Genomic DNA, 12,319 nt, shown 5'->3' with positions numbered 1-12,319 from the left:
ACAGAGAGGTGAACACATTCTAATACTGCCGCATGACTAGGGGAGTGACCCTTAGGGTAATGGCTAAAGATCACTGACTCTCCATCCAAAGACCCAGTCTCCAAACTTTTACATCAACCCCAATTTAACCCTCCAGTTTGAATTAAATAGACTGCATTTACATATCCAAAGCGCTTTACAATTTGCCTCTCATTCACACGTTCACACCAATGTGCTACCATACAAGGCACTGGCTTAATCATTGGGAGCAATTGGGGTTCAGTGTCTTGCTGAAGGACACCTCAACATGTGGACAGGAGGAGGAATCAAACCACCAAGGAGGACCCAATCTACCTGCTGAGCATCACCTGCCCCACTATTACCTGTGTGTTCTCTGGGCCCATTATAAATGGTTATTTGGCTATGTTTGTATGCTTACAACTGAAGTTTGCTTTGAGTGCAAACATTTTGCTTTTAGGGTAGATGTGAACAGGCTACAAAAAATAGTTGGACATATGCATATGACTATTATGTGGTAAGATGACTGGCACTGATATCATCTGTGGTTTGTCAGGTTCATACAGTTTCTCTGATCAGTGCATATGCCAATGATACATCTAAATCCAGTCCACACTTGTTTAGGGGACTGGTAAGATATGCAAAAAAAAAATAGCTTTGTTTTAAACTATTATCAACCTCACATAATCTCTTTGACTCTGACTCTAATGTGTTTTGTCTTTACAGTGTTTAGCTCATTAAACTACTACACTGATCACAATTACAGACGGGTGACAAATTCAAGTTAGAAGCCATAAAGTGTAAGATGTTGGGCCGCCACAAGCATCAAGTCTCTGAGGGATGAACACCTTCAAAAAAATATTCCCTCATTTGGCATTTTAATGATCATGGTGGAGAACGCTGTCAAACATGTCAGTCCAAAATTTCCCACTCACTTTGTCACTCATCTGTCGCAATGAATACAATGATCACAATATATAAAAATATAGAGGTGTAAGTGGGAGGAAGAGGTTTTACCTGCAGTGCACAGTAATTGGCCCATCCTGGCCAAACTGTTCTTTAGTTTTGTGCACCTGGCCAATGAAATCAATGAATCCCTCCCCTGACTTTGGCACTCCTTGCTCTGGCCAATCAGTGAACTGAAACTGACGAACTGTCCGCGATTGGCCGTCCTGGAGGAAGAGAATGTGTTTTTGTCTTGTTATTTTCTTATTATTCTTACACACTCACACATAAACACAAACACATACAAACTGATGACTCACCCTGGCATCAGTGACTTTGAACTCTCGGAGGATGTACTGGGGCATGTTGTACTCAGCCATGGGATCCACCACAAAGTACTGGTACCTGGCTGAACGCTCTGCAGGCCAGTACTGGTGGCACTTCTCCTGCAGGAGGACAGCACAGACGCTTGTGTTCAGAGCTTCACATCACGTCTAAGGGATTCAGTGTGTAAGGAGAACAATTTCTGGCTACTTTGTCATGAAAATGTCTGCCTTACTTCTGAAATTCATTATTCACTTGAAGATAAGTCTTGTGCCAGATGAGATATGATGTTCATGAGATATAACTCACACCACTATCTCTCTCTCTTTCTCACTCCATCACTGTGTTGCTTGCATTTTCAATGCTTCATATACTGTTATTAATAGTTAAGACTTTTCATTTTTTACTGATATTCACCAAAAATGACGGGGTCCTCTCATGGCGAGGAAAGCTCAGAATTTGCTTTTGCTAAAAGAATGTCAAGAGAGGAATGGGGGACAAATGTGAAAGGGCTGCTAATCATGAAAATAATGAGCCCTAATTATAATACATTGTGTGATATTGTGTGTTACAGTACATGTTTGCGTAAAATTGATCATGTCATCAAGAACAAATCACTCTATTTTTGGTCGCATTGAAACCATGTCCATTGTTTAAAAGCTGCAGCTCACCTAAAAGAATTTAATTAGTGTGGTTTTCTAAGACTTTTATTGTCTCTTTGTCTAGATTTTCCTTCACAGCCCATACACCCTTTTAGCACATAATATCTGTAATTTTTGGCACAATTTAGTCAAGTTTAAATATATCAATACAGACGCGTAATATCAGCCATTGGCAGCTTCAGCTACAATCACTTACCATTAGTGTGTGTGTGTGTGTGTGTGTGTTTGTATCCGTACCCGTCCCATTTCTCTCAACTTGGTTAGCATGACAACTATGGTGGAGTTGTGTTCCCACAGCATCCTCCAGTAGTCCTCTGTGGTCTCTGCCAGCGGGCCTTGGGTTGCTATGTAGGCCTTCTGCTGCCTACAAACACAAATACATGAATTAAATACTGTACACATGCACTGACTTTATTCATTTTACTTCAAATAAAGCTATGCTAGAGTTGACATTCTCTGTAAACTGTTTGACCTTTGAGTCTACATACAGTAACTGAATGAACTAAATGTTAAACTAAATACCAACAAGTAAACAGGAGCATAAAAAGTAATAGTTCTGATCAGTTTTTTCTGACCTGTATCCATCAATGAAGCTGGCATTGATATAGTCAGATCCCTCCACTCCTCTGATTGGCTGCAGACACACACGTGTGGTCTCGTAGGGCATGATGTTCACCAGACGGTTCTTGAACTTGTTGCATGGCAGGTTGGCACTCACGAACCGTGATGTGTGGGCCTTGGCACTGGCCAGACGCTGGAGCAGAAAAAAAACAACAGTATTTTATAATATTATGCTGACTGACATATGAAGAAATGTTTACAGATCCTTAGATACGGGCCTAAGAAGTAGTGTTGGTGAGAGCAGACAAAACATAAAGAAATTAGAGGGGAAGGAAGGAAGATGGAGAGTAATGAAAACAAGGAAGGATGGATTAAAGGAAGGAGGAAAAATAAATATAGTAAGTTCAAACAAATTCAAGGACCTCATTCAAATATATTTAGCACATATATTTAGCACAAGCCTTGGTTTTCCTCTGGCATGCTGGACAACTGAAATTAGAAAATCAGCTTGACTCGGCAGGCCCGAGGATATCTAGTCAGACATATTCAATTGAATAAACAAAGGTGGGGTGATATAGGGGGACGAGGGCAGCGGTAGGGAATGGGAGAGGGAATATAATAAAATGAACGAGAGGAGGAAGAAGAAAATCAAGAGTCGGGGGGCAGGAAACCACAAGGCCCCACACTGTCTCAACGCACATATGTGAACCATAGTTGATCCTGCACCAGCAAAAACCTTGGAACACACAGATTCATATGGATATGTGCAGACAGGCAGACGTGAACACATAGTGTACACGGTCTCACACTTGACCATTGGATGACATGGCTTAAAATGAAAGACAGAACAACAGAGAATAGACAGAGGGAAACCGCAGACTCGGGAGGGGAAACAATGGGGTCTCATGAACTGAGCCTCGACCATCGGTGGCTACTGGAGTGCTGTGGGAGAAACAGCAGTACCTTATTTTCTTACAGACAGACCGAGCTGGAAAATCCCACACTAACCGCTTTTTACCAGTTCATTTAGGTACTCTGAACCCAGTTTCCAGTGCCAACAATAGCAATTCTTCGTGTCATTTGGTTTGAATTTGACTCGGTCTTATCAATAAAGTCTGGCGCACACAAAACTTTTTGTTGCTTTGATAGGTGCCATTATTTTCTGCTAAGCTTGGATAACATCATGCCCCGTTGGCAACCTCTTTAAACTCAACCAGTAAACTCTCTGTGAAGGGAAACAAAAACAGTGTGTCTTAATAGAGTGTTGGATTACCAAAAGCTGCGAGAACAGCTTCATTTCTTTCTGTTCTCACACACGCTTCAACTTTGTGATTTTATTTGAGTGATTCGACGCCGCTCCTCCATTAGAAATTCCATCCTTTTGGTGTTTTGTTGATGAAGGTGGAAAGTGCCATTTCTGTCCCCTAAGTGTTTGAGTGAGATGAGATCTGGTGACTGGGACAACCCTGGCATATGTTTTACATCAATATAAGGCTGAGCAAACAGTTCAGTGCACGCTCAGTTCATTGTCATTCTGAGGAGACCGCTGCTATTAGGGCAGGAATGCCGGAGCATGGGATAAAGGAGATTGCTTAGAGTGGCTTTGTGTTTACTTTGCCCTGTGAGTGTCTGAGCAGACATAAACCATTCCAGGAAAAATTTAAGCCACCTGCTTTCAATATATACCTGTATGGCTAAAATTGATTCTCTTTCCACCCAGCCAAACCACACGGAGTCTGCTGAGAACTCATCTGACGAGAGGTAAATATCACAGTAAACAAAACAAAAACAGCTAGAATAAAATGAAAATAACACTTCTCAAAAACACTATTAATCCCTTATGTACTCACTCTTGTTTGTGTCTTGATGTCTATGTTCGGTGTTCTCACCTTGAATTCTGATCACCTCTCTAAATTTTTGAAAACGCCCATTTGACCTTTCCCGAAGATTTTATTACATTATTTGGTCTTTTTGTGTATGTCCATCAAACTTACAAAACTATGATGCTTTCTAAAACCTTCAGTAGAACTCTCTTACCTTGGATTCAAAAAGTGCAATCCCACAATTCCCTTCAAATCCAACCATCCATCTTGAGTATATGAAACTCTCAGAGGGGGAACTGCCAACAGCCCTGGGAAAGATGCTCAGTGACTATCAAGGTCAGGAATTCAAGGTTCATACATACTGTATGTCCTTGTGGAGAAGGCTGTTCTCAAGCTGTGTTGGAGAGAACCATCTTCCTATGAACATCTTCAGCAGCTACTAAATAGATCTGGATGTGAGACTGTTTTGCCAACTGCAAACTAGAGATGCTCAGAATCATGTATCAAGTTTCGACATCTAGAGTTATGTGGTAAATGAGCGAACTTAAATCTGCTGGAGTGGACCGTGTGATACAGTCGAAAGCTCCAGTGATTGGTGATTAGTCCTCACCTTGAATTCCAGCTCCATGCCGGTGACATTCTCTCCTGGTTCAATCTGCGTCAGCCTCTGAATGTAGGAGTACAGGTTCCTTGCGGGGACCTCGGTGTTCCCGCAGGTTACAGCTTCCAGCAGTGCATCATGAATGAAGATGTACTGGTCCTCCGTCTGGACCATGTAATTCCTCTGGGAGCGCATCAACGTGACGTGGCCATAGATGTCAATGGTCTTCTCATGCTTGATTCGCTCTGCCATGGCGTCGATAACGATGAAGCAGCCAGTGCGACCTACTCCAGCACTGAGGAAAAAAAGGGGGAACAGACGGTGATATGATTTTCTCACGTAACCTGGGGTATGTACTGTATGAAATAATTTTCCTGAATGTGTGCTATGTCTTCAAACCTGGTACAAATCTGGCCCTGTTGCATATTGCGAAAGCTCTAGCATACTGTGCCTAAATCAACTAAGTATCACAAAGATGCCAGCCAGCAATATTTCCAACAAAGGATGTAAAAATTGACATCAGCGATGAGTCAGCATCACCGTCTGACTGGCATTAGGAAGATATCCTCTCCTATCGACATACAATCCAGAAATATAATACATTTAGCTGCCTACCCAAACACTTCACATTTTTGCTGTGCTAGTACCTAAATGGTGAAACATCCTGACCAAGCAAGTTTCTGCAAGTGAATAAAAACCTCTTTATATGGTTAAATTAATATCAGTGTGTATGTGTGTGTGTGTGTGTGCGCACAAGTGTGTGTTGTGGACGTGGAATGAGATCCGGTCCATTGTCTGATACAGAGGCTGGTTGATCTGTTAAGGCACATTATGATGGAGTTTTGCCGGGATAATTAAATTTGACTGATAATCCTGTTAGATACTCCATCTGACTGCTACGGAAGATTAAGAAGAGCTCCTCTCCTGCCAACCTTTTCACCCCCCTCCTGCCCTCATCTCCCTGCCTCTTTATCTTTTCTCTAAGTACCCTTCCAACACACTCACACCAGCCCCACCACTTTTTCACTCTCACATTTGTACGTTTTTTTTAGACTCCATTTTCTCTCCACTTTTCCTTTTCTTTAATTCATCATTTCCACTCACCGTGTCCTGGATTTGACCTCACCTTCTCTCTCATTCTGCACATATCTCCTCTTCTAACTCCCAGTCCCTCGCTAACTCTCCCTCTCAATCATCTCTCAATCCCCTTTTCTTCCCTTTCTCTCTCTTCCTTCCACATCTATATCTCCCTAATTCTTCCTCCCGACAGCTTCTGCTCCATATTCCCTCTGCTACCCTCTATCTTCTTCTCTCCTTCACTCCCTGGTAAGAGCTAATAGTAGCTTCATTCCAGCTCTGGAACTCACCACTGTGCCAAGACTGTAATGACAAGTTTCCAACTAACGCATGAGCATCCTGCTGCTCAGACAGCAGCTCATTTGAATATAAACTTATGAACCCAGATCTACCACCAGCTTAAACGGTAAATAGTCAACACTGAAAGCTACTTATGGAAAATAGGGTCAGCATGGTGGCTGCTGTTGTTGTATCTTAGAAATGATGGAGGTTGTTAAGGGAAGAATGTGGGTGTCTGAGCCAGTGAGGATGGTTTGGGGTTTGCATAATGGCAGGTCAATCTCATTTCAGTTCAGGACCTATGAATGATTTTATACAAGTGCTCTTGGACTCTTGTTGATTTTCACAAACTCGCTGGCTTTTGAAAATTATGCTGCCAAGAAAAACCCAAAATAACACATAAGTATTTCATGCAAGCACACACAGACACAAAGTCAAGGACCAACTTTGTTTTCTTTTTGGTCAGGGACTTTGGACAGGGATGGTGATTGGTGATTTTAGGAATTATTTTGGTACAGTGAATTACAAGAATGTCTAAACTAAACCAATATAAAATATGGATGAAGCACTGACAAAAACATACACACACACACACACCTGCAATGGACGACCATGGGTCCCGCATCTGGAGGGTTGCAGGCCTTGACCCTGCGTAGGAAGGCTAAGAAGGGGGTGGGGTGCTCAGGCACCCCGTGGTCTGGCCAGGCCGTGAACTGGAAGTGACGAACCTCACGCTTCTCATTGGAGCCGCTCTGGACAAGCGGACGGACAAGAGTGTTAAAGATAAAGCTGGTGTTACTCTATATTTTTCTTATAGTCAACAAACATAGTGTCCCATGTTGTTATCCAATACTTTCCGACTTCCCTACCCTGTCTGTGATACTCAGCTCCTGGCCCATTCCTTCCTACTGAAAATATATATCTTTAAAAACAGGTCACATAAAGTATATAGTTTCATTAAAAAAAAAGGCTCAGTAATTTCCTAAAACAGCTGGAACATATTACTAAAACTGGAGTAAATAGTTTATTTTTTGGGATTATTTTCAGCCATGGATTAACACACTTTTGGTGGCCCAGTGAGTATTTATAGCCTCAGGACGGTGTCTGTGTGATTGACTCAAAATAAACTACAGTGCCCATGTTCATCGTAATAAAGGAACATGTCACTTAGAACAACAGTGTGGCTCACTGATATGTTTTTAATAGTTTTTGAGCAACAATGGTGGTCTGTGGCACAGAGGAATAAACTACAGTATATCAGGCTGTGGTTACACAGACAATACTTGCTAGTTGGATCAATTCATTGCTGGTTTTGCCGTTTTCCTGGGATTTGCTGACAATTAGAAGAATATCACCAGACTTATCCTTTAAAATGTACAACAACAATTCATGGCTAGCATACCAAGTGAACAAACTCTATGAATGTACTGTTGGTTTATTGAACCAGACAGGTGATCCATTGTAGGTGAGACAATAATTCATCAAAATGTTCTTTTCCTATTCAGCAACTAATAATAAAAAAAAAATAGGTCACTATTATGTCATGTCACTTTAAATCTCATCGGAAGGATCAGTAATGTATGACAAGGTAACTGTGACGTGGCCTCTGAATCAAGCGCAAACACACAAACTAGTATGGATAAATATTTCAACAGATCAATACACACACGACCCCATTACACCCCACTGCACATGTCACGTTACCTTGTAAAGAGCGAAGGTCCGGACAGAGTAGGTGGCCAGCTCCACTGTGTCCAGCAGAGTGACCTGGATGAGGCCGTAGGTCTCTGTGCCCCGTGTTGGCCAGTACTGATCACATTTCACCTACAAGGGAAGAGGGAAGAAGCTGTGAGAGATGCAGAGCAGTTTGTATACGTCTGTACACATTTGTGAAAGAAGAGAAAGAGAGAGCTGACTTGGGTGCGTGTGAATGTGTACAGATGCAAAAAAAGGAAGGGAGTGTTGAAGCAGATCAGTGAGAGAGTTTGCAAAATTCAGACAGTAATGTTCGGAAAAAATGTGCATATACAGTAGCGACAACCCAGCGTGTGAAAGAGGTTTTAGTAAGTGTGTGAGGTGAAGAGTGACAGAAAGAGAGATGGGGGGGGAGAGAGTTCTGCTTTCTGGGGTGTGATCCTGCATAAGTTGTTTCAAATACTAGAAAACAGTGTGGCATGAAATTGCCATAGGTTGGTGGGCTCTCACAAAGATCCACCACAGAGCTGGAAAAGCCAAGTGATACCTAAAGTTCAGCCCTCACATATTTGACGCTTTACATCGCCCTACATTCCAACCTTACAAATCCATACAAAACTACACCCCGCACCCCAAATCCCAGCATCCCTAACCACCGAAACACCTAGAATTCACCCGTATACGGCGGGCATATTTGTAGTTCTTCAGCTCAGCCTCAGAGACCACAGAGGAGAGAGGAAAAAAATCCCAGAGGAGGGGGAAGGAGGGAGGGGGGTGCCTTGGCAGAATAAGGCCAAACCAAACGTTATGTGCTGATCCCTCCAGTCCTCACATCAAAGACAGTAGGGAGCTCAGCTCAGCTCGCTCTGCATTCCACTGCTCCAGACTGGGGATTATGTGTTTTGGCCCGGGATGTTCAGGCTGTAATTACAGCTTTTTAACTGTTGTTTTCCCACCAGACCTTGAGACACTGTGGGGACAGGAATGGTCGACCACATAGGGGGGCCAGACCACTGCCAAAAACTAAACAGGATCGCAGTAAATGGTGGTGTGAAGACTACATTATCCATTGATATATGGGCTAACAGCATAACTGTGCCCTGCACTTGTGTGGTTTGATTGGTGCTAAAAGGAACAATGCTGGCAAGATTCCCAAAGTGGGACCATCTGCGATCATCTTTGTTAACACGTAAACACATAATGGCATAATGTTGAGAGGTGTTAAATGAGATTAAATCATTTTCTCCAACAAGCAGCCCACTACTCCCTCAAACATTAGATATGGAGGCAGTGGGCTGATAATAAACAGCTAAGTATATCAAATTGAATGTTTTCATTGTTGCTTAATGTTGTAAGTCATTCACAAACTACAGATTGTTTATGAGACAGTAGCAGCCTACTGCTTACAATTAGGTGATTTGCAGTCCTTCACTCTGTAGCAATTCTGCAGCAGAACTACAGAATTTTTTATACAACTCCTTGTGATGATGTAGCCAGAGTGTAAAAATTGTCTTTATTTGATGGCTACATCCTCTACTGCATAACCACTAGAAAGGAAAATAGAAAAACAGTTGTGGGGGTGATCATGCAAACTGTAGACACTAATGTGCACTGTTTCTCAACTGCAGTGGTTACAATGAAACCCCTTTCAGACCAAGTTAACCATGAGTGCCATGTGGTGAGTTGAAAACAATCCTGCATTCTCACTCAATGCACTGGCTATTGCACAGAAAAAAAATGCTGGAAACAGCAGAAAAAGGGCACTGAATAGAGAAAAAAAAAGGTAAGGAGAAAACCATGTGAGGTGAGGTGGCATTTTAAAAGGGATTAGCAAAGGAGAGAAAGCGAGGTCTTGCCTTAGAGAAGAAATAAGAGGGCATCTGAGGGTCAAACAGACACAACAGAGACAGTTGGAAAAAGTTGAAAAGGAAACAGAGTTTTAACACAAGACACAGGTTAATAGGAAAAGAATCACAGATGAGAGGAAAGGATCATTTTCTGAACAGGGTTCTGGACATAATTGTTTAGCACTTAATCATGATTCATACCTCAAGCCATTTTTGTTCATTTTATTCTAACATGACATTCTCATTACATTGAATTTTTACTCAAATGCATATTCTATTAACAACAGCAAAATGCCTTGAAGCTAAATGATTTTCTAATTCATTACCAACCCCCAATTTAGCTGTACTTGTAATTCCCCCAGGTCTTACTCACCATTCTACGCTATTATATTCTACTGTATTCTATTCTATTCCGATCAACTACATGACACCTTGTGCTATCCACTCTAGCTTCTCACTTAACTATAGCACTTTTAGCTTACCATAATGATGTCGGCTGCTTTTTGGTTTATTCTGTAAACTATTTTTGTGCTACATGATGTGTCCTTGCTCTTTCTCTTATGTACTCTCCTTGTCTGTCCTGTTCTGTTGAATCCATCTGGACTCTACTGTCTTTCCACATCCTAAAAAATAAATGTCCTGCCCTGCCTTGGTCTGTCTTGTACTCCCTCAATGCTGTCAAACCGACCTTATTAAACTCTAACCCAACTGTACTTTATTTCTCTTACTGTAATTTAACTTCAATCATCATTGCCCTACTCACCTCTATCCTACTGTTTTCAATCACGCTCAACCTGACACCTCCAACTCTTCCACAGCCTATCCTGTTCTTCTATACCCCATTATCTTACCCTTCCATACCCACGTTGTCCCTATTCTAACATACTATCCTCCTCTTACCTTCCTGCATTTTAGTCTATCCAATCATATTCTTCCAAAACCAGTCCTATACTACACTGTACATACTTTACCTACTTTACCATTTTCAGTGCTGGCAGTGCAACATCCGGTTGCACTTTACAGTACATGTCACTGCTGTTCTTCTGAGAGCTGCTGACCTCCACAACATTTCCTCAAAAACATCTGAAAAGCAGGCTGCTACAGGTAAACCAAAGAAATAATGCACTGCCATGTACAGCATGCAGTTACTACTAAGTAACTTGCTTGCTAATGCACAATGAAACAGACCAAGGAAATAAAGGTCTGGCACACTTGCTTCATAAACAAAAAAATCTGTCAGGAAGTAGTGTTTGTAGTACCCCACACCATTTATTCCACTATGTCTTGTGTTCTGGGCTATCCTACTCTACAGTACCTCTGTGGTCTATCCTATCCTACAGATCCTTATGCTAATCTACTACAGTATACACTTCCCCCTTCTGTACTATGCTAGCCTACCATCTGCTGTCCTATCCCAGCATTTTACCCACAAATGCATCTTAATATTGTATCATGATATTCTAATATTTGCCCCTTCCTAAAGTCACCTATCCTATCCTAGGCCTTCCTCATCTTCCCTTCGCTTCTCTTAGGCATCAGTAGTGTGTTGGCTTAGTGCTGTGCTACCCTATCCTTGCTGTCCCATACTCCCATGTTATTCCATCCCTTTTTTCTTACCCGTGACTTCTCTTCCAGCTTGGTCATCATGATAATGTTGGCTGTGTGCTGCTCCCAGACCATCCTCCAGAACTCCCCGAAAGTCTCAGGTAGGGATCCCTGAGTGGCGATATAGGCATTCTGACGGCGGTAGCCATCAATATAGTTAGCGTTGATGTAGTCACTGCCTGGGACACCTGCATAATTAGGAAAAAGTGGAAGTTACGGAGGGTGGAGGAAAAAAAATGGAAAGAGATGTGTGCAAGGTGAGGAAGAGAATGAATTGTGACAGATTGAGGTGGGAGAGAAAAAGGAGAATAAACGCGCAGATGGGTGAAATAGATGCCACTGATGCTGAAATACGCTGGTGTTCATATCTGTCCACTGCATCATATGCATGATGAATGGCACTAGGGTTTCTGCACTGATCACATGGAAATGTTCTCTGTCAATGTAATTTTCTTTGCAGATGAACCTGATTCTTATTCTGATTCAAGGTAAAATAATCTATAAGGATTATTTAAAGTGTAGTGAAAGAAAGCAGGAAAGCAGGTTTATGTCCCAGTAATAAAGGGCGTGGATCATGTGAGGTCATGGCAGGGAGATTAATGTTTTCACAGGGCCAAGCGTCCTTTGGTGTTGGATTGTTCAGCCGTCTTGTTTTATAATACATGCTAAGACGATCACGGGCCTAATCTGAGTATACTCTGGTTGTGTTGCTTTGAATGGCAATATGACTGTAAGGCCATCTCTGTGTAAGACTCGGCTGACACTGCTTGTCCTGGAAGGGATTGTGTGTATATGTGTGTGATGTGAGAGACAGTCTGTGTGTGTTTGATTTAGGATCAGTCCTGCTCATCTGGGGCCTAATACTATAATCCCAAAAATCACTGAGTCATAGCTCAAACATGC

At 42.1% G+C, this 12,319-nt stretch overlaps 1 protein-coding gene across 24 annotated transcripts in view; it reads right to left on the bottom strand.

Moving 5' to 3' along the window:
• Positions 1 to 12,319, bottom strand: part of ptprdb (protein tyrosine phosphatase receptor type Db) — a 169,554-nt gene that overhangs the window by 3,872 nt on the left and 153,363 nt on the right. For 14 of the 24 annotated variants that reach the window (XM_044189821.1, XM_044189819.1, XM_044189832.1 and 11 more), the window contains 9 exons: positions 11,429 to 11,604; positions 9,821 to 9,844; positions 7,974 to 8,093; positions 6,867 to 7,021; positions 4,923 to 5,208; positions 2,504 to 2,682; positions 2,166 to 2,292; positions 1,263 to 1,388; positions 1,015 to 1,169 (listed from right to left, as the gene is read on the bottom strand). In XM_044189821.1, coding sequence (XP_044045756.1) covers positions 1,015 to 1,169; positions 1,263 to 1,388; positions 2,166 to 2,292; positions 2,504 to 2,682; positions 4,923 to 5,208; positions 6,867 to 7,021; positions 7,974 to 8,093; positions 9,821 to 9,844; positions 11,429 to 11,604 — 1,348 coding nt within the window. The remainder of the gene's footprint in view (positions 1 to 1,014; positions 1,170 to 1,262; positions 1,389 to 2,165; positions 2,293 to 2,503; positions 2,683 to 4,922; positions 5,209 to 6,866; positions 7,022 to 7,973; positions 8,094 to 9,820; positions 9,845 to 11,428; positions 11,605 to 12,319) is intronic. The other 10 variants (XM_044189828.1, XM_044189833.1, XM_044189835.1 and 7 more) reach the window with 1 other exon arrangement.

The sequence above is a fragment of the Siniperca chuatsi genome, linkage group LG3, assembly GCF_020085105.1.
Source record: "Siniperca chuatsi isolate FFG_IHB_CAS linkage group LG3, ASM2008510v1, whole genome shotgun sequence".
Taxonomy (NCBI): Eukaryota; Metazoa; Chordata; class Actinopteri; order Centrarchiformes; family Sinipercidae; genus Siniperca; species Siniperca chuatsi.
This window is presented reverse-complemented; position numbering and strand designations above follow the sequence as displayed.